This window comes from Emydura macquarii, unplaced genomic scaffold (assembly GCF_026122565.2).
Source record: "Emydura macquarii macquarii isolate MOO-44397 ecotype Brisbane River unplaced genomic scaffold, CSIRO-AGI_Emac_v2 contig_1390, whole genome shotgun sequence".
NCBI lineage: Eukaryota > Metazoa > Chordata > Testudines > Chelidae > Emydura > Emydura macquarii.
Window position 1 is genome coordinate 19,977,313 of NW_027131527.1, and position 22,688 is coordinate 20,000,000.

General features: G+C 40.1%; 1 protein-coding gene across 3 annotated transcripts in view; it reads left to right on the plus strand.

Moving 5' to 3' along the window:
• The first annotated feature begins 276 nt into the window (after positions 1 to 276).
• LOC137156124 (putative lysosomal acid lipase/cholesteryl ester hydrolase) overlaps positions 277 to 22,688 on the plus strand; it is a 23,850-nt gene continuing 1,438 nt past the window's right edge. The window contains exons 1-10 of one of the 3 annotated variants that reach the window (XM_067552793.1): positions 321 to 369; positions 2,691 to 2,800; positions 6,083 to 6,224; positions 8,270 to 8,384; positions 10,054 to 10,252; positions 11,234 to 11,343; positions 13,379 to 13,515; positions 15,564 to 15,704; positions 17,897 to 17,968; positions 20,939 to 21,010. In XM_067552793.1, coding sequence (XP_067408894.1) covers positions 6,090 to 6,224; positions 8,270 to 8,384; positions 10,054 to 10,252; positions 11,234 to 11,343; positions 13,379 to 13,515; positions 15,564 to 15,704; positions 17,897 to 17,968; positions 20,939 to 21,010 — 981 coding nt within the window. In that variant the 5' untranslated portion in view covers positions 321 to 369; positions 2,691 to 2,800; positions 6,083 to 6,089. Of the gene's footprint in view, positions 370 to 2,690; positions 2,801 to 5,955; positions 5,987 to 6,082; positions 6,225 to 8,269; positions 8,385 to 10,053; positions 10,253 to 11,233; positions 11,344 to 13,378; positions 13,516 to 15,563; positions 15,705 to 17,896; positions 17,969 to 20,938; positions 21,011 to 22,688 lie in introns of those variants that run through there. The other 2 variants (XM_067552792.1, XM_067552794.1) reach the window with 2 other exon arrangements.

Genomic DNA, 22,688 nt, shown 5'->3' on the forward strand with positions numbered 1-22,688 from the left:
AAATAATCCCAAAAGTCAGTATATTAAAATATATAACATGAAATCCCAACAGGTTGATGCAGTCAATCTGATAAGAATCAGAAATAAAAGGGGACAGACTAGGTTTTTCCACACAGCTGAAAGGAAAACAAATTTCATTATAATTTTGTTTTTACTTTTACATTACCATCCAATGTGGCCTTAAACACACCCTGCTGTGTATGCTGGCAACAAATAGCAATTCTCACTGCTGCTCTTAAGTGATTAATGCATTTTGATTACCTGCACCTGGCATTTTCTTCCCACAGTGAATCAGGTGGAGTCAGTCTGAATACTACGGATAGAAGGAGGGACTAAGACAACTGAAGCAAAGTTAAGTTTCTTTTATATGTGAGTTCATGATTTCTTTATTTTGTCACCTATTTAAATGAAAATAAGAATAAACTGCACGGAGTGCATAGTGTCTTTGTTTCTGATGCTTATTATGAGTGTGAAAAAAGAGTTCTCTGCTTTTCTGTTCAGTAAGGTTGGTGCTGGCAGATTGTGTGTGTGTGTGTGTGTGAATTGCTACTTCTCCTGCTGGAAAGTGCTAAAAGAGATCACCAGTTCAACAATTTCATCTTCCTTGATGTTTTTTTTTTTAAACCTGAGGACAAAGGAATGCAAATGCCTGCTCTCTCATGGTGAAGCTTCCCTGACAAAAATTGGACACACAATTTAATAGTGGTAAAGCTGTTTTGTGGTAGCAAGAAGAGGAAGCTATACTGTAAAGGGGACCAGTGTGTCCAATTTTTGCGACTATACAGGCACTGTAATGGCTTTTGTGTCTTTTATATGTGGTGGGGCTTTTTTTTGGAAAACCTCACCATATAAGGATGGGAGAATTGGGCAGTAATCCTTTAGAAGATGGCTTGTTTCAGGTTTCTTCTACATTTGGGGGGGAGGGTGAACTCTTATTGAGAAATACTCATATAGCCTGAACAGAAAGGTCTTTCAGATCCCTACAGCATGGGTTTTTTTATGGCTGAATGATGACAGTTCTGCTTGTGAATGAAGCTAAGGACTTCAATGATTCTGTCAGTCAGGGCATGTCTACACTACAAACCTAAGTCAACTTATGTTAGGTCAACTTATAGCTACCGCAATAATTACTGTGGTGACTAATGTCCACACCACCCTCCTTCTGTCGATGCTGTATATCTTCACCAGGATTGCTTCCAGTAAATGAAGAAAAGCAGTGGGGAGGGCTAAGAGCCAGTTCCACGTATCTCCTAGCCGGGAGCCCAGCTGCCGGTGGGAGTGGAGTCCCAACAGCCTGGGCTCCTCCCCGCCAGCTCCCAGCCAGGAGCCAGACAGTCTTGTCAATTTCATGGTTCCTGACCTGAAATCAATAAAACAGCCAATGTAAGGGGGACACTGTCTGCATAGACACTGCGTCACCCTCACTACACCGACGTAAGCCTGACGCCTCTCAGAGGCAGAGATATGATATTGGTGTAGTAGGACACTTACATCAGCAGGAAGAAGGCTGTAGTGTAGACACTGACATAATTAGGTCAACATAAGCTGCATTATGTCGACCTAACTGTAGTGCAGACCAGTCCTCAATCCTGGATATTGTGTGCATGTCTCAGAACTGGTTGAGTGATGGCATAGGCCCAGAATCGGTACAGCTTAGGTACTCACTGACCCATCAACCTTCTGCAGAATGAGGATTGAAGATGTAGCTCTGGTACTTCCAGCTAGAGTAGGTAGGGAACTTTATTTTTCTCAGAAAATGCCAGTTCATCAAAACCAAAACTTTCCGCAGAAATCTATCTGTTTTGAGCAGGAGGTTTCTCAGGTCCAGAATGGAACAGCAGCTCATGCAGCTCTCCACCCACACCCCAGAATAGTGTAATGGGAGTGTGGGAGATTGAGATTCAATTTCCTGATCTGCCTGATTTAGGCCAGGCAGTTGACCCCAGGTCTCCCACATCCCACATCTGGTTGTTTTTGTTGGATTATTAAGGTGATTATTGCTGATCCTCTAGGTGCTGGGTTGAAGAACTCTCTACTATGTGCCAACAGCCCTAGTAGTAATAGTTTATATTATTATTGTTCAAATGTAATTATGAGACTAACAATTTTAAGCTGAATATGAACCAGAACCCAGAAGGAATAATTTCATTTAATGAGGGCATTAGTAGCAGGGTATTGTGAGGAGGCCAATTTATTATTATTATTAATGTATTTATTTAAGCTTCCAGACTCTCATAATGTTGAGTCTTTGTTCCTGCTACTGGCATGGCAGAAGCCATGGCACGTTAGTTTCATTGATACTCTGTATCTGGTTTAAAAGGCAACTAAGAGAAGTACATTGAGGAATTTCAGTATATCAGCAAAGCCAAATAGTAATAGGATGAGAGCACTAAGGAAAATCGCTACCTGCAGGGAAGGGGTCTCTCCAGCTGGGCTCCAAAAGTAGGCAGAAGCAAGCTAGAACATCAGTTCTGCTACCAGAGGATACTCCACTGCCATAGAGCAGGAAACAGGATCTGCCCCTCAGTAATCACTATATAATTAAGCTAAAAGAGCACTGAGGGTTAACAATATGAGCCCCCACTACAAGATTCTGCTGCTACATCTTTTCTGGCTATGCTGGTGTGGAATGATTATTAGAACTGATTGGCAATTTTTTGATTAAATATTTTTGTCTGAAACTTTCTCAGGTCAAGAGAGAGACCCCAAAATAGCCAATAGCCCAGTGGTTCAGGCACTCGTTTAGATTGCGGGAGGGATTGCTGCTGGATTCACAGGCAGTGAATTTCCTACGTCCCAGGTGAGTGCCCAAATCACTGGGCTATTGGTGCTCTGCGGTGGGACTCTTTCTCTCTCTTTTTTAGCAAAAAGTTTCAGGAGGTCTCTTTTTTTTGTTTGTTTTGTTCCAATGTAGAATGAAAACAAATTCTGAAATCTCTTTCCCTTTTTTCTGCAGAATAGAATTATTTTTTCTGACCCACCCTGTTGATTACATAATAAATATGATGGTGGAGTTGTGTCCTGGTGTACATCTTTTAGTGATTTCAAAGGTGCCCCCAAATGCATATACAGACACCATTCGCTAACATGTAGATATCCAAAGAAATAATATCAAGGTCACGAATTAGTAAACTTTATTATATTGATTTACAGTGACCAAAGTTGTCTGAAGTAAGCAGAAGGATTGGAGCTGCAGAGTTGGGGTGGCACATGTGTATTCTTTGCTCATGTAACAGTGGTCTACAGGAGAGGATTCCTTCCCTTCCAATCATGAAGGAATTCTCCCCCACACACACGTAGCCTGACTGCTTGGAATGTGGGCTAATGCCAGGGGTTGGGCCCTTGCTATTTCACAACTGTTTTGTTCCAGTCTAGCTGACAGATGACTCAGGAAGATATTGCTGCATCAGCACATTTGGAAAGTTATCTTGATACTCATGAGAGTTTTTTTTAAAAAAAATCTCCTCTTACGTAAAAACTGTTGCCCATTTCCCTCCATGACTAGGACCCTACAAATTCACAGCCATGAAAAATATCTCATGGATGGTGAAATCTGATTTCTCCCGTGAAATCTGGCTATTGTAGGGGAGGGGCAGGGCTGGGGTGCTCCAAATGAGGGCTCCTACTGTGGGCCACAGCTGGGTCAGACCCACCTCTAGGAGCCTCCCCCGGAGGCAGGAAACCCTGCGGTTGCTGGCTGGGATACCCCCCGATCCGGGTGGAGAGGCTGTTGCCTGAGCTGTCAACCTCCAAAACCGGGCAGGAAGCTGCTGGGAAAACCCAGATGAATGGTAACCCACTCCCCCCAGACCCTGCAACCTTCACTTCTGCACTGCTGCTGGCTGTGGCATTGTCTTTAGAGCTTGGTGCCTGGCCAGCTGCAGCTGCTCTGCGGGTGCCCGACTCTGAAGGCAGAAGTCCTGCCAGCAGCAGTGCAAAGTAGGGGTGGCAATCCCATGACCCACCCCACAATAGCCTTGTGACTCCCCCCCATTTCCTTTGGGTTGGGACCCCCACGGGTCCATGTAAACATCTGGAACTGTGAAACTGACTATTTTAAAAATCCTATGACTGTGACATTACCAAAATGGATGTGAATTTAGTAGGGCCAAATCCATGACTTCTTAGACTGACTTCCTTAGGGGGGTGGCTTTGTTGCCAGCTCTCACACATCGTAAAATATTTGGTGATTTCCCCAAAGACCAGGCTTCTTGAATCAAGAAATTGCATAAGAATCTCATCTTTTGTTTAAAAACAGGAATTTTCCACCCCTCCTGGTTGTGGAGAAAAGGTTGAAAGCATGAATCGAGTGCACTCACGGGCTCAGAAACCAGGAAGCAAATAAAAAGAAACCCACACTTATTGTTTTTAAAAATAATCTCATGCATTTTAAGACACTCATAATGCTGGGGGCTTGACTCATGGTTTTTGAAGGCTTGAGGATGGCAATACTGTAAACTTTTGCACTTTTTGAACCCTTGCTTGGCTGCACAGGGACAGAGGTGCATGGAAGAAGCCTCTCCTCGTGCAGCTGTACAAAGGCCTCCCACAAAAGCATTCCCTGTGCTCTGGAGAGCACAAATAGATGCATACAACTGAGAAGGGGAAGATGTGGGGCCTTGGACCTGCTCCTCTGTGCATGGGCAAGCAAAGCCAGATTAGTGTACTGTGGGGGTACAACTGGTCTATCCTAATGGAGTTGATTATGTGCACAATCTTCCTACTCCCCTTCCTGGGGTGGTGCAGATCCAAACTGCCCCCCATGTAGGGCTGTGCCATAAATGGTAGAGCAGGATGACACCTTTTTTTCAATGGAAAATGCCTTTTTGGACCAAAACAAAAATGTTCATACACAAACTCACCTTGGTTTTTCTTTTAGTTTTTTTTATGAAAAATTTCAAAACACCTCTTAAAAAAAGTAATAAAAGACACAATCCAGCCTTTAATGAGTGTTTTGGGAAGCAGTAAAAGGGACCTGAAAACACAAACCAAGCCTTGATGAGGTGAGTTTGTAATGATTGATGCATCATTGTATTGCATGCATATTAGCCGCAAACTTTATTCAGCTGAAAAATTACTACTATTTTCTTTTTTATGATGTCTTACTCTTCCACTCTCTCCATTGTGACGGATGGGGTAGGCACTGGATACAAGAAGTACTAGAAACACAATAGCTTTCAGTTATTCCCAGGTCCTTGATCCCACTGACAAATCACATTTTCTGAAAAGTTATTTTCTGTGCTGCTTTGTGTCAGAAAGAGAGAATGGCTATCAGGCCATTTGGTAGCTACATTTAGTCAGGAAAACTCTGTGAAAGAATGGAGTCTTACACTGTGAGCTGAATGATGCAATACTTTTATTCACTCTGGTCTGCAGTCAGGAATTCCCATATCTGAAGCCCTGCAACAAGCACACCCTACCCTCAGTCCCCAAGTTTCACCAGCTTTTCAGCCAAAGTGTCAGTGTTGATACCAATATTGGAAGCATGCAAAGTTCCTGCAGGTAACTAAGGTCCTGCCTAGCCCAATCAGTTCTGTGAAGATGAAGAGTAGAACTGTGAAATGAAATTTATTGTACGTGGAGCAACATAGGGTCCAGAGGCTTGGTGTTGTGTGCTCTTATTGCTTTGTGTCACTATCAGAAAAGCTTCTCTGTGGCATTCATAGTCAACCTATTGTAGAACAGGCTGCAGTAGTCTAATTCCTAGTTGACAGAGGCATGGATTACTATGGGAAAGGTCCACTTCTGAGAGGAAGGGACACAGTGCTATGGCTATAAGAAGATAGAAGAAAATGTTTATGATCATTGCTACTACTTGGGTATCTAGAAGTATTTCAATAAGAGTCACTAACTTGACAAGCAGAGGTCACTTGCCCCCTACAAAGGGCAGAGTCAGAATTACTGGCATTTTTCTATAGCACTTTCTTCACTTTCACAGCATCGCTTCCCTCAGGCCAAGGAGCTGAGTCAGCTTTTCCTTGTGCAGGTATTTACTTTTGAGTTAGTTGAAATTAAATAGTACCATTTTTTTTAAAAGCAGAGAGATATTCCTATTAACAGATAAATGAATTGTTTCACACAGGTCCAAGATGCAGCTGTTTATTATGTTGGCATATTTGTTCCAAGGAATTATATGTTCAGAAGAATTCATAAGATGGAACACTAAAAATGTAGAAGAAATACTAAGGAAGAGTATGGTGGATCCAGAATGCTTTATGAATGTCGTAAGTTATGTAATTTTCTCTCTCTAAAGTATGGATTGAATTATTAGTAATACAACATCATTGATAATGGTCTGCATGCCAAACTAATTTTATTAGAGTCCAGATCACAATGAGTACAAGCTCTGACCATGTGTACAGTAGCTATACCTTGTATAAAATCACATCAATAAAGACATCATGTTAGCGTTAGATTGGTGCTGCCACCACCTCACCTTTGGCTGAAAGGATAGGAGAGTAGTTGCTTTAGGGCACTGGGAATCAGGACTCCTGAATTCTGTACCCAACTCTGCCACTGACTCGCATTGTCTATGAACAGTACTCTTAAGGCTTGATCCAGCTCTTACTGAAATCAGTGGGAATCTGGGTAGCGGCTGTAAACTATAGTCAAAATTATTTAGAGCATTTTGATATTGTGGTGATGACGGCTTCCTCTGACAAGGCTTAGTATTTGTGGGATTGCAGGGGGTTGAGAAGGGATTTGAATGAGAGGAGGCACCTGGTGCACTGGGACAGGAAAGGAATTTAAGGACCTAGATACTTTGTCTTGAGGATTTTGACTGCCAGACAGCCAGATCCCCAGTAGAGTTGGTGGAGACTATTTTCCAATCTAAAATAAATTAAACCCTTCTACTGTAAAAACATGCTTCTAGGATGTTAGATATCGTCCCTCAAAAATTGGGCTCTGACAATAAAGGCTACCTGAGACCACAAACCTGCTGTCTGGATCCTTTTTAAATTGTTTCAGGTTGAAGGCAACAGTTTTTATGAGTAAGTTATTACATTATTTTTCAAGTTGAGACCATTCATTTTTTGCAAAAATATTTTTATGCACTGTAGCATTAAGGGAGCTTCTTTAACACTAAGGTCCTAAACCTATACAGGAAGCTTGCATAACAAGACGAATATATCCATATTATGCTGCTTGTAGGAATTGAAGCTGTCTCATTTTAAATGTAGAATGTTGCTTCCCAGCATCCAGGGAGCCTTTTTTTTTCTCATTTTTCAAGAGATTTATGAATGAAGAGGGAATGAATTGTCTGAGTCAGGCTAGGACACTAGTCATCTTTTTTACTATACATTTTATTGGCTTTTTATCCACAAATCTAGCTAACGTGGCATTGCTTGAAAACAAGCCCTGTACTGAACACCGTTTCTGCTAATAGATTTCTGAATGTGCAATAGGTCCAGTCAAATACTAAGTATCCAGTGTATGTATACTGTATACTTGACCAATTTAATAAATACTTGACCAATTTAATAAATAATCAAAATATATTAGCTGACCAGTATTAGACCATCTCTGGAGCTGATCAAATACCACAGAAAGGATTCAACTATTCAGATGTCCAAAAGGTGAAATTAACCAGAAAAAAAACATTAGCCTAAAGCTATTCAACGAGATATATTGTTTAATCCTTAGCCAAGTCCCTATCAACCAAAGAACGCTAATCTGTTCAGTACTTAGATACCAGCACTATGGCGAAGGCCATTCTTGAAAAATTTAAATACAGTAGATTTTATATATATATATATAATCAATATTTTCTTGATTTCGATGTTTGCGTTTCAGTGATGGTCAAATCCTAGAGATTAAGTGTGGAACAGATTGTAATTCTTGATAATTTTTAGAGATGCAGCCTTGAAATCTGACTCTCATATAGTCTAGAGGCTACACTATCCAGGGGAATCCCAGGTGCCCTTTTATGGTGGCATTATAGCATATTGCAGCAACAGCCCTTCCTGGCCATCTCTTTCCCCTGGGTTAAAGTGAGGGCTCAGAGTTTTGCTGTGATTCAGTAATCGCTTTGGGGCCATTACCAGCTAGCATAATTAGAACCCGAGGGAAACAAACTAGTCCCCAGCAGCCTTGGGAACCGGAAGATCACAATGATGGCATACGGTTATCTTCTCTTTGTCCTTCCTGTGTTGAGCAATACCCTGAGTAAATACGTGGATTGGGACTAATGTTTCCTCAAAGAGACCTCAGCGTGCACACAGTGTGGAAAATGGATGTGTATAAACAAGCCTTCATTTGCTTCCCACAGTCTGAAATTATCAGATATCATGGATACCCCAGTGAGGAACATGAAGTTCTAACAGAAGATGGATATATCCTTAGTGTTAACAGAATTCCTAGTGGGAAGAACAGTGTGAACACAGGTATGATTTATTTGTTTGAAGTAAGGAAGGCTTGGTGGGCCAAGTTTCTAAAACCAGTCCCCTAAATTGCACTCCTGTATATATAGCTGCATGTTTTATGCTTTTCAATGTCAGCAAAGTGTATTGGATTCACTAATTTATATGGACTGCTGGGGATTCACCAGTACACCAGATTACATGGTGGGCTTCTCGGGAGCCCAGTTTTCCAGGTTCCATAGCCCTGAGTCATCCTGGCTATGTGGAGTATCCCAAGGCTTGCAGGGTCCCTGCCACATCATTGGAAGCTTGGAAGCCCTGGTTCCTTGCCGTGGAGGTTCTCAGGGCTTTCAGGTTCTCTGCTGCAGAGTTGGGAACCTGGAAGCCCAAACAGGATTGACGAGGACTAGGGAGCCTGAGAGCCATGGCTGAGCCAGGAGTTTTAGAGCTTGAGCTTGCAGGCTCAATTTCTTTCAAAAAAAAATTTGCATTACTTTAAATCAACTTTTCTCAGATTTACTTTCAGAAGATTTTGAAATTCTGGTTTTTTGTTCTGAAATGGAATGAAATTTTTCAGAATTTTGTACAGAATAGAAATTCCGTCTTTTGACCAGCTCTAGTTCCCACACAAAAATTATATATAATCCAAAACTAAAAACGATATTGCATGTGTTTCCAAGAGTCAAAACTTGCTCACATGGTAAGAGAAAAACCTTGGAAGACCGTGTATAACAGTGCCACCAGGTAACACTTGCCATAGTGTCATGTTACTTTATCTCTAGTTAAATTTGCAAACAAAATTTTGTTTAGTGGCAGTTAAAATTGCATCAGAACACACTCCTTCCACCGAAAACTTCTAAAGAATGGAAATAAGAAGGGAAATGCACATACATTCTTTTCACTTTCCTTTTGCCTACTATGTCTCTAACAGACTACAACACTCCATAAGGCTTTCACTTCCTTCTTCAACAAATACCAAAAATTAACACATCCCCAGCTTCATCAAGCACAAAACCTTAGTAGTCCCCTGATGCACTTTTATATCAGCAGTTCAGCACACCTGATAATCACACGTTCCATGCAACTGGGAAGTTATTCTGTCTTAATGCTGCCAAGGTCACTCAGAGGAAGTACACCAAGAATAACCCTCCACGTTTAGCAGTGATGAAATAACCTGTCAGCTGGCAGGAGTCTCAGTGAAGGAGTCTCAATTCTCCTTGATCCTTTATAGTCTAGGTACTGCCCCGCCCTCTTAACTGGCCAAATGGGAGAACCTATTCTGGCACAGGGACCATGGATGTACTTCATTTACAGGGGCCAGCCATCCTGTGACACACAGGAATTTCAACCTCAGTTAGAAGAGATGCAGAGAAATAAGGTGGGCAAAGGTCAGATACCAGAGCTTTATATTTCTTGCAAAAGGGTTACAAAAAGTGATACAGTCCAGTGAGAAATTGTTGAAAGAGGTGATTTTGAGCTCTTATTATTCTTTCTCTATCAATTCACTTTTCATCAAATCAGCATGAAAAACCCAGTCATACTCAGCTTATATTCTTGTTTTTTTTGTTTTTTGCATTTCAATGAGACTTTTACAAAATAAAGTTTGAAGGTCCCGTTATACCAAACTCTGTAACATAACTTTCACTACCATTTAGTCACAGCCGTGCCCTAATAAAAAGTTCTTCCTTTTCAGGGCAAAAGCCAGTAGTGTTTTTGCAACATCCACTCGTAGGAGATGCTACCCACTGGATTTCAAACCTGGACAACAACAGCCTGGGCTTCTTGCTAGCAGACGCTGGCTTTGATGTTTGGTTGGGAAACAGCAGAGGGAATACTTGGTCTCAAAAACACAAGACGCTTAAGCCTTACCAACAAAAGTTCTGGGAGTTCAGGTAGACTGAATTAATGAGAACTATTAAAAATGGAATTGACTGATTCCTTGAAGACTGGCTGGCTTGGGGGGATAGATAATGGGATAGGGGACTCTTTCCCTTTCACACTATTAGTTCACATCTAGCCCAGAATGGTAGTGCCCCGAGGGGTGGGAGGTGGCCTACAATGAACAAGGGTGGACAAGATGATAAAAAGGTACAGGGGAGGGGGCACTCACTGGGGTTGAAGTGTGGGAGAGGAATGGTGGGAAGGGATTGTGAGAGTAAGGGAAGGATGTGGGTAAAGAGAGGAGGAAGAAAAGGAAGATAAGAAGCACACTAAACAGTGATAGTGGGATGGGGCAGCTGAAGGGCTGCCATGGTAGGAGGGAGGGAGGATAAAATGATATGGATAACCAATGGCAATGCAGCAAAAAAGGAACAAACACCTATTCAGAGTCCAAGTATTAGAGCTTGTATGAGACTGAAGGACTCTCCAGTCTGTAGCTCCTCAGGGGCATGGGGAGAGGCTCATGGCTTGGTGCTTTGGCACATACCACTAAGCACAGGTCTCCTAAGGCCTCTGGAGACAGAGCTGCCATATTTTCTGAAGTGAGGCAAAGAACCCAAATCTCTAAATGGTTTGACTTAGGCTATGTCTACAGTAGCACTTTTATTGGTATAACTTATGTCACTCAGGGGTGTGGAAAAATAACACTCTCCCACCGACGTAGCTGCTGCCACTTATTGGGGATGGTTTAACTATGTCGACAGGAAAGCTCTCTCCCTTTGGCATAGAGCAGCCATGCTAGAGATCTTAGCATGGCACAGCTGTATTGGTACAGCTGTGCCACTGTTAGCTCTGTGGTGTAGACATGGCCTAAGTCATTGAAAAGTTCCTGTTTTACTAAGCTAAGAAACCTGAGATTTACTAATGAGAGTTCTGATGATTTGGGACTATTGGAATTAATTCATGTAAGCCTTTTGTGTTTCTCTCTGTAGCTTTGATGAGATGAGTAAATATGACCTTCCAGCAGTTCTCTATTTTGCCATGAATAAAACAGGACAAAAGGAGCTGTACTATATTGGCCATTCAGAGGGCACAACTTTAGGTACGTTAAGGAATGCAAACTGGTGTACCATAGCATCCTATTTACATCATCACAGGATATTGAAAGCAGAATATGGACTTCTGTTATTAATTCCCTTTCTCCCTAGCTTAAAAGACAAAGGTAGAAACACTTTCTAAACTAAAATTGTCAAAATTTGGATAACTTTTCTCAGAACAATTTTTGTTTGTCTGAGCTAAGCAAACAAATTGGTTTCTGCCATCCTTTTAGACTTTCTTGGTGGAGATAGTTGATATCAAAACCTATTATTTAGCAGGTGGTCAGTGTGAAATCTTGCCAGGTGTCTTTGGTTTATATAGTATTGCCAGCTCCTGTGATTTTTATTCACAAGTCTCACAATATTTGTTGCCAGCTCCTGCAGTCAATGCTATTACATGAGAAACTCAGCTTTCATGATTTAACGCTATATTTTGGAAACAAGATTAAAAATGTGACCTGTTGAGGCTCAAGCACCAGAAGGCAAATAAAAAAGAACCTAACCATTATTTATTTTTAAGTCAATCTTATTATTTTAGGGGGGCTGCTGCAGGATTTTTGGGTGCTTGATGTTGGCTATTCTGCTATTTAAAAACAAATTGACGGTAATATAGCCACTCAACCAATATTTACAAATTGCTTACTGTGCATACCGTCTGTACAGAAAGCCAAATCAGTCCCTAGCGTATGAATGCAATGAGGGACTTGATTCATTTACAGTCACTTGAGCGTTCTTGGTTTACTCATAAGATACATTGATGACAGTGGATGGGGGATATAGGTTCATATGCCATGTTGCACCATTGCTATTTGAAAAAAGGAAAATAGTTGGTAAAAAGACAAAAAGAAATGCTGGTTGGGAGCAGGAAGCATGTTACTACTTCTTTGCATAATATCACTTTCCCCTTCTCTGTTAAGAACCATTTTAGGGTCTTAAGAAAAAAATGATAAAACATACATTTAGGCTGGTATTTTCAAAGGCATAAATAGGAGTTGGATGCTTAACTCCCCTAGGCACCTTTGAAAATCCCAGCTTTAGAATAAAAATTGTACCATAAATCTTCTATAGATTGGTGTTAAGGCCACTTTAATTGCTCTTTGAAACACTGTGGTATTGTGTGAATATTTACAGAATAGTGTGCTTCTTTTTTATCTGAACATTTGCCTACCATTGTGAATTTAAATCACAATTGTAACAGTCTTTTAAATACAATTCTGTATGTGAACAATTAAATAACCTGCAGGTTATATGTTATATAGGTAGGGTCTCTGTTCTAAAATTTTTAACTTTTTTTTTTTTAAATTCTAATGCAAATCCAGACCTCATAAGAATGCTACTACTGTTATAAATTTATAGCCATATACATAGTACTTTAGAAACTGAGCACCATAAAACTCAGAAAATATTTTATGGGAATTTTGGAAACTCGATAGATAAGATTCTGGAATTGTCAGAAATCTGATTAATAGAAAATTTGGTTCTACATCAAATTGAGTTGAAACTATAATCTGGCTCTTGGCCACCCGAATCCATCTGAGCAATACCCCAAAACTTAATTTTTCCCAATAAGCACTAAATGAAGATTTAGGATGACATTTTACTGTGATGATGTAGGGTGGTGATAGGATGATGATACTGTGATCATAGGGCTGGAAGGGACCTTGAGAAGTCAAGTCCAGCCCCTGGAACTGAGGCAGGACCAAGTAAAGCTAGATCATCCCTGACAGGGGATTGTCCAAACAGTTCTTATAAACCTCCTGTGATCGGGATTCCACAAACTCCCTTGGAAACCTATTCCAGAGCTTAACAACCCTTCTATTTAGCACATTTTCCCTAATATCTAACCTAAATCTCCCTTGCTGCAGCTTAAGCCCGTTATCTTTCCTCCTACTTCAGTGGACATGGAGAACAATTGTGTAACTTTTGAACAGATAAAAGGCTACTTTTATATTTTAACCCTCATTGTGCTGCATGGTAACTATTTATTTTAGTTAGGGACGATGGCTTTGCAATAATACAAAATCATTTATGTTTCCTCAGGTTTCATAGCATTTTCAATTAGGCCCGACTTGGCTCAAAGAATAAAAATGTTCTTTGCCTTGGGGCCTGTAACCACAATAACATTTGCCAAAAGCCCTTTGATAAAGCTTGTGAGTCTTCCTGAGACACTGCTCAAGGTATGTCATTCCTCCACCTATAGGGCCAAATTGTTGACTTCCACTCCACCTGACCTGCACTACCCAAATGGGACAGCCATGGATTCCTCCAACAGAGGGGAATCCTTGGGTGGTGCAGAGCTGCTGTGTGCCTCTTGCTCCCTTCTTACTTAGGGGGGCATGTCAGGGGCTAGAAGAGTTAGTAGGGACTGGGAGGTAAACTCAGCACAGTTGAAAATCTGGCCCCGAATACTGGATTATTCAAATCTTTCTCTGATGGAGTTGGAGCTGCTCTGTAATGGTTAATGAATATTGTATGTTGGCCTGGTTACTGGCGTGTTTGCTGGATGACTATATTGGTTTAACTCAACGAGAGTCTATGTGGAAAAACAGTCAGGAAAGAAAAGAATGGCTCAAAACGATTCACCCCTCAACAAGCACGCGAGTTGTTAAGGGATGGTGGCAATCCTATTGCCTCTGAGGCCTCTGTTCGATCTCCTGCTGAGCCTACAAGCCCAAAAGAACACACAGAGTGACCATTTCTCAAGAGAGAAGGGGTAGGGGAACAAGGCTGAGAGCCCACTGGAATGTCTGGAGAAGCTAGGCCTGCCTAGGTTACCATCACAGGATGGCAAGCCTATATGTAAAATAGATATGCCTATAGACTGATTGTTGTTTTAAAATCAAGTTTCTCTAAAAGCGTTGTTCCTACCGCATCACAAATAACTCTGCTCTTTGAGAAGGCTGGTCACTGTACACCACTGGTCACGGGCTCCTGAAGGGAAGAATTGCAGCTGTCCAAACCCACTCAGAAGCACGGGATAAGCATGGTTGATATATAGAGGACTGTCGCCCAAGGCTCAGTCTAAGAATGGGAGAATTGTAAAATTCTGTCCCAGGACAGAAAAAGGCATGAGACCTAACACCTGAAGGGTGCACTCAGAGAGACCAGACATGGGACAGAGTTGCAGTTAGTGCTACAGCCATGGCAATTTCTTAGAATTCTGTTTCTGGAGGGAGGTGAAAGTTACACAGAAACAGTTCTTTCTGGGGCCCTATGAGAACTGTCCCCTTTGACCTGTATGTATTCACTCAATTTATAGTATGCAGAGCAAGCCTGAGAATGATCATATTGGAAGTGATTTCAAAGGAATTGAAGAATATCATGGAAGTGCTGTTTGTGGTTCTATAGTTAAGACTGAGTTGAATTTAAAGCAGGAATTCAATCACTTTGCTATAGATGAAGACTACAGAATATCCTCCTCAAAGTGACAGCTCTTATTTTTTGAAAACAGAATTAATTTTCAGAGAATTTACAAGTAAATCCTTTAATTTTGAGTTAAAAATAATTTTTAAATTGTCCTTTAATTGTTATCGCATGGCATCACTACGCGACAGAGCAGAGCAGTTTGCCTTAAATATGAATTTCTGTATCTTAGCATGTTTGGATTTCCCTTAAGTGTAGCCTGAACTCTGAATTTCCTGGACTTGAAATGCTTGTTTTGAGGATAATTACAACATCTCTGAAATGTTTTTACTTTTAAGTTATTGATACATGCTATCACCCTTAACTCCAGTTTAATATCATTTTTCTCTGGGAATTCTAATACTCTAAGCTTGCATTGTTACTGCCTGCGCTGCCTCTGTTCTATGGTAAGGAACGTCAGACTCCAGGGCTCTCTGTCTCACATGATCTTTTAGAACTAGAGTCGTGAGAGGATAGAGAGTAAGACTTTACTTGCTTGCATGTGGTGAGTGTTAGTGACAGTGAAGAAGATTGCCTGTAACCTGTAATCAGGCTTACTACAATCCACTGAAATATTTTCTGAAACAGAGGTCATTGTCTTGGGAATAATAGAGAATTTCCTTCATGATTATCACTCAGTAAACTGACCAAGAAAGGAGAGGATTGAGGCTGAAGTATTACAGGGTGACAGAGAGTGTCCTTAAGCTCTGAATACTTAGCTCACATTAAAGACTAGGGTGGCAACACATTATCTGTATGAAACAGAACTGTAATGAGAGACCTACTGTAGTAAGAAAAAAAATGTGAATAATTTTCTTTTCAGACTGTATTTGGAACTAAAGGAATCTTTCATCAGAATCAACATCTGAAAAAGCCTATTACTCTATTTTGTAACAAGCTGGGTAAATTTTGTGCCTGTATCCTCTTTTTTGTGGCTGGGCGTAATGAGCAAAACTTAAATATGGTAAGTATGGAACAGACTATTTTAAAACAAATAACGCTAAAATAATTTCTGAGCTAAATATGTTTGCGCCCTTTGTGTACAGCACATAACTACTTTCACATGAGAAAATATATGTCTAATACTTGGCCTAACTCAGTGATGTTCTGAGGGAGTAAGAACTCCTTTGACATGGTGGCTTTTAACTAGTGATGGGCTCAACCAGAATACTAGGTTAAAACCTTGTTGCAGGAAAGAGTCTGAATCCAAACGAGGCTCCAGATTTCACAAATGTCCCTATCTTTCAAACTGGTTGATACAAGCCCTGTGGTCAGAACACCACTTACCCAGCTGCAAGGTGTTAAAGATCCAGAGCCAATTTGACAACTGGGACATTCTCTAATTTTAACCCATGAATGACTGGTCCATAATACATGCTCCCTTTTCTTAATCTGAAATTCATTTTACCTTTATCCTGTCTATGAGCCTATTTAGTGGGATGCAGATGGAGGAGGGGGGAATAAGTACTCCATCTCCTTCTCCTTGTGTGGATCTTAGTCTTCCCTGAATCATGTTTCTAAGGCACAAAGGTGAGAAGAGGGTGTCAGGGCCTGTATGCCCAGTGCTTTCTTCCCTCCATGAGCTACTGGTTAAGGAGGTAGGTGGAGTGGGTGGAGCCATAGTTCCATGCTCCATCCCCTGCACGTGTCAGGCAGCTGAGCTGTCTGGAGGCAAGGGGAAGGGCAAATGTACTGTAACTGCACCCTGAAGGAAGAAGGGAGCAGGAAGAAACTGTGCATCTCCAACGTTTACTGTAACTAAACTCTTGTAAAGAATAAAACAATTTTTTTCTCACCATAAGGCTTCTAATCAGTATTTATCAGACCATGAGAGTGAAGTAGCACTCCATTTCCCAGAGGTGTTGATGACATTAATTGGAAGCTTTTTTTAGTCTAAATAAATACAATAGACCATCTCATGCCATTGATTATTCAGTAGAGCACATTCCAGATTTCTATGGGAGGCTTCTGTTCACAAATGGGAGGTATGGCATGGCCTGAAGCTTGCGAACTAATATGGATTAACCATCTTTGTCCCCCTTTTCCTTTTGTTAAACAAAGATTAAACAATTAATTTAAAAAGTTTTATCTAGATGTAAGAAAAATATCCAGTTTTTGAAAACAGTGACAGTTTTTCAGATTTTTCTAACAACTGAGAATCACGGTAGTGACTTAAAGCTAAATTATAAAATATACCCTACCATGATCTGTCTCTGCACTAAAACATTTCATAAGTTCAGTATAAAAAATTAACCACAGAAAGATGTTATAGCAATTTAAAACAGCCACTGAAGGAAACGGTTAGCTTTTCTTAATGGTGAAGCTAAAGAATTAATGCTTTTTCTGATGTTGGTTAAGTCAGTAATGTGACTTGCAGTTCAGAACCAAATTTGATGTAAAATCTAAGTTACTGTTTCACAATATTAAGTAATTGTCTTTTAGTATACTAATATAGCTAAAAAAATATAAACATAAAAAAATTATTTTTCTTAATTTTTTGTGGAAAAAGTAGAATGCATAGTAAATTAAATTTTTAAGTTTTTGTTATTACATATACATGCTTGTTATGAGGTAATGCATGTATCTGGTCTGAAGACTCTAGTTTTTATATTAATTTAAAATTATTTTTTATCACAGAAACTGTTTTTTCAGTAATAGTGGCTTCACATAACATGAACTCCCTCTACTGGACAAAATGCCATCTGTAAATTCTTAGCATTAAGCCAGTTATTTTGTAGATTTGTTCATAAATTCCCTGTTCTTCTATTTTAAGGTTAATGGGTTCTAATCTTTTTCATGTAATGGTGAATCAGGTACTTTCTAGCTTTACAAACCTGGGAGTGGAGTTGGGGGATGGGTTGCCTTCCTCTGCAGCGTGTGGCACAGGTCACTTGCTGATATAAACTAGAGTAAATGGTGAATTCTCTTATAACTTCAAGTCTTTACATCATGATTTGAGAACTTCAGTAACTCAGCAAGAGGTTATGGGTCTGTTACAGGAGTGGGTGGGTGAGGTTCTCTGGCCAGCAATATGCAGGACGCCAGACTAGATTATTAGGTTGGTCCCTTCTGGTTTTAAAGTCTATGAGTCTGAATCTAACTTCAGTTTCAAATGGATCCCACGTTTATAATGACTAATAAATGTTTTCTTTTCAGAGTCGGTTAGCCATGTACGTAGGACATTCTCCTGCTGGAACAGCTGTCCAGAATATCTTACATTGGCGCCAGGTATTTCTCAGCTTTTGACTCGTAACTGCTGTGTATTTTATGTAGTATAAGTATACTTGATACTCTGAAACAAAGTCAGGGCTACTATGCCAGCCCCAGATCCACAAAGGTACGTAGTCACCTAAGTCCCAGTTTTTGGCTCTGCTGCAATCCCCAGAACTCCTGCTTGGCAGCTGCCTGACCTTGTAGGCGTCTAAACTCACTCACCACCTAAATCTTCAGGGTGAAAGTTTGTTAGGCACGAATGTTTCTGTCACTGGGTATGTGTGCGGCTGCCTCATTCTAGATGCCCGGGTGCCTATCTCTCATGTAAGCCACAGAGTGAGCCACAAACAGGTGGGAAGATGTTCATCTACCTATCTTGCCTGCAGGGCCGGATCTAGCATGCATGCTCAGAGGCTGCCTATTGGATCAGGCTCCATTCATAAACTGGGTGAAAAGGTGGTGCCCACCTATAACTCAGTGGTTGGAACATTCACCTGCTTCAATTCCCCCCCACTGCCTGATCAGAGAGGGAAACGGTTTAAACAGAAGACTGCTCTAACTTCTGGGCAATGGGATAGTCTGATGTGGGAGTCTCTGTCTCTCCTGTTGAAATTCTTCCCATGTGGCTAAATAATGAAAGTCATTGGATCAGGGAGAGTGGATGCTGGGTCTCCCACCTTGTAGGTGCATGCCCTAACTACTAGACTACAGAGTTATTCTCACTCTCTTTCTGCTTCTCTTTAAGTAGTTTTTCAAAGTGGAACAACTTCAACAGGAGAGACTGAGGGAGCCCGCATCAGATATCCCATAACTTAGTGTTTAGAGAACCCTCCTGAGAGGTAGGAGACCTGATTGAAATGCTCTTTCACCCTCAAGCACAGGTGAGAACTAAACCTGCGACTCTCACTTGCAAGTGAGTGCCCTAACCACTAAGCTAAAAGTTATATGGTGGGCACCACCACCAGCTAAGTTTTGTGTGGAGCAGGGCAGGCACCTAGCTCATTCTCACAAGAAATGACTTAGGCGCCTAACCTGCCTGCGTCCAGGCAATGGGTTCCCAGCTGTGGATTGCAAGCAGAGTTAGGCATCTCCCTGCAGCCAGGACTTAGGTGCCTGTCAGTGAGAGAGGGGTGGGACTTAGAACACCCATCAGCATCTTCTATTGGCTAGCTTAGATGGCTCCCTGGCTAATGTACTGGCTTTTGTGGAGCACATTCTTAGAAGCCTGCTCCCCACATGCTTTGCATAGGAGCAGAAGATGCCTAACTCAGGCTTCATGAATTGCAGTGTTCCAGTGATTTTTTTAGGAACCTAACAGTTAAGCGATACATCACCCAAGTTCCGTTGTGGACCCAGGCCTTAGAGACTTGCCCAACTTGTCTTGTCTCACGTTATCATTTATTTTTGCCAAAGGCAGAGTGCTGTTTATCACAACATTTTTACAAAAGCCTTAACTCTTTGATATCAGGTACTGAGATTTCTTCATGACACATTATGCATTTAGGAATTGGGCAGTAAGGCCAGGAGCTCGCAGCCTGAGTTTTTTTATAATTAAAAACATTTTGATTTGAAAGCTGTATAAGTCAAATAGAGCATGTAAAATCAGTACAAATCGGGTCTTAAGTCACCTGGTGTAAATGAGACTTAAGGTTCCTCACTCATTTAGGTGCTTTAAAAAATGTTACCCCAGTTTTCACCATCACCTGACTGGGATTGATCATGTACCAGTTGGAAGTCAGTGATGCAGGATCCAACCCATTATGCATAGAACAAAGCTGGTGCATTCCAAAGATCTTGATCTGAAACTGCAAATAAACATCCTTGTTTTCCTCTATTACATATAATAAAATTCAGATGTAATGTACAATGCTTCTTATGTGTGGTCTTTGGCTTTTCATTAATAATTGACTTCAGCTGGAATGCCATGAATATACATTACCAGAATTTAAACCTTAAACCTAGCAGGAAGAGGTAACAACATTGCTGTAGGATCAGATTGATAATTTCTTGATTTTTCTCTCTCAAAAATCGCAAAATCTTTTAAAACAATCTGCATGAGGTCAGCAAGAATTTAAATAGGTCAGTACAAGTAATGTTAATAAAATTATGTTATATATCTCATCTACCCAATAGAAATACAAAGTTAGTGACCTTGCATAATCAAAGAGACCCTGATTCTGCCACCATTATCCATTGGGGATAGTACCTTGATATGTGAATAATCTCATTTATTTCAACTGAGCCTAGAATATTCAAGCAATTATTACAAATGGCTGGTTCTCCACCCTTAGGATAAAAAATTGTTTTCCTGAATTCTGTCTAGATTAAGATGCAAAATATGCATCTCTGGGGGGGACAGCAGCTATAACTTCTTACATGCTTGTACAATGCTTAGCACCAAAGGCCTCTGACCTGGCTAGCCTCTAGGCACTACTGCAATATAAATGTTTAATAATATACTAATTGCATACATATCTACCTAAATTACTGAAAATAACCAAGACTGATAAACACAACGGGCCTGATTCTGATCTCACTTACTCTAGTGTAAATCTGGAATAATTGAATCAGTGGATATACTCCATATTTACATCAATGGGTCAAATTTCTCTCAGGTGTAACACCTGAAGTAATCAGTGTCACACTCAGGAGCAATCTGGCCCACTGTTTGGTTCCTTAAAGTCCTTCAGTTCAATATCGATAAATATTTACATGGGGAGGAGATTTCTGATAGTTGATGGTTCTTTAATCTAGCAGACAGAGGTGTAATATGATCCAATGGCTGGAAATTGAAGATAGATACACTCAGGTTAGAAATAAAGCACACATTTCTAAAAGTGAGGGTAATTAACCACCGGAACAGCATGAGAGCAAAATTGGGCCAAATGATTTAACAGGATGAAAGATGTTGTATTCTGCTCTCTATCCTCTGATCGCTCCAGACTTTCACTATAGCTATAACGCTTTATTTTATATAATTAATAGGTATTGTATTCAAAGCAATTGCAAGCTTATGACTATGGCTGTAAGGAAAAGAACATGGAGAAATACAATCAGGTAGGTTAACATACTTTTTGTTGAAAATGCTGTGAGCTTTGAAGAAAAATAAAAAAAATTGAGGACTGGAAACCTCAATTTTTAGTACCATAAGGGAAAAATCTCTATAAGATGTGTCAATGGTACCTTACGTCCATGGGGTTAAAAGTATATATAAATAGATTGAGTGGGGATAGTTGTGGGTGAAACTGTGTGGAGAAAGCGGTGATTTTATGCATATGTGTGGACATGTCCAATTATTAAAGATTAAGATACATAATCAAATATTAAAAATGGATAGAGATTTATTACTAAATGATCCTTTGATAATTCTCCTGGGGCTTCCCAGTGGGAATGGTCACAGGCAAAGGAATGAAGAATTAATCTCTCAACTGTTAGTAGCTGCTAGACTATTGGTAGTGTCTCATTGGAAAAGGCAAAATTAAAGGATGGTTCAAAAAATAAAACAAATCCCCAAAAAGTTTACTGTTATGGAGAAATTAGTGCATCACGTATGCATACAGGAAAACTGGAAGAGGAAAAATACAGACCATATATTCAACACTCAGACATACTACACTCACCCACAATACACCTCTCTTATCTGACAATTGTTTAATAACTTTAATAGACTTGCTTTGATTTGTTAACGAATAAGACAGAATTGTCTTTCAGTTGAAGGAAATCCCATGCCCTGAGTTGTGTCAGGAGGTTCAAGTGATAACATCCTGCCAAATAGAAGTATCTTATGATCCTATCCTTGCATACGGTGTCTTTTAACAGAAAGTGAAGAATCCATTTTGTAACTGAAAAAGCAATATTAACAATGTTTGTGTGCCAATGATACTTCCTAAATATACCATTTAAAAACAAAGAAATGTAAAGCACACATCCCTCGCTATCGAAGGTCAATTTAAAAGAGTCGTGTACATATAGCTACAAAGTGGAATGACAATCCTGTGTTTTAAGGCACTTGATTCAGACTAAGGAGACCCACATTTTATTCCTGTCACAGATTTCCTGTATGATCTTGGGCAATGCACTTAATGTTTCCCATTGGTAAATTAAGATTAATAATAATACTTCTTTATAGGACTGCTGTGAAGATGAATTCTTTAAGGTTTGTGAGGTACTGAGATGATGAATACCACAGAAAAGTTTATGAATTAAAAAAAAAGTAGTCTAAAAAATCCCATTTTAATGAGTAATAAGCAGCAACAGTCTCATTTATTGACAAATGGAGCATAAGAAATTAAATGGCTTGTATTTTGCTCAATGCATAGCAGTCATATAAGACACGAATAGAATGCTAAGGATATATGAAGAAGATACAAATATATGTTCTTACAACATTTGTAACATGAACCAATTTATTTCAACACATGTATTATAAATATGGTTATTAATCTTTTGAAATTGATCACTCTAATGTTAAGGTTTAGCCCCAATCCAGATATCAAATTGCTGGAGAATTTTCATTTATGTATTATGCAAAAATCCAGAAATAGGCATTGCTGTTGCCTTTAACTGGGTGGAAAGGATGAAAAAAGGGACTAAGAATGCAGGTTTTATTATTACTATTTTTATTTTAGCAGATTGTGAAAACAAGAAAATAGGCCTCTGTCTCTTCAGAATTTGTTCGCTAAAAAATTGGTGTAGCTTTACAGGTTTCATTTCTAGTCCATTTCCCTTTTTGCCA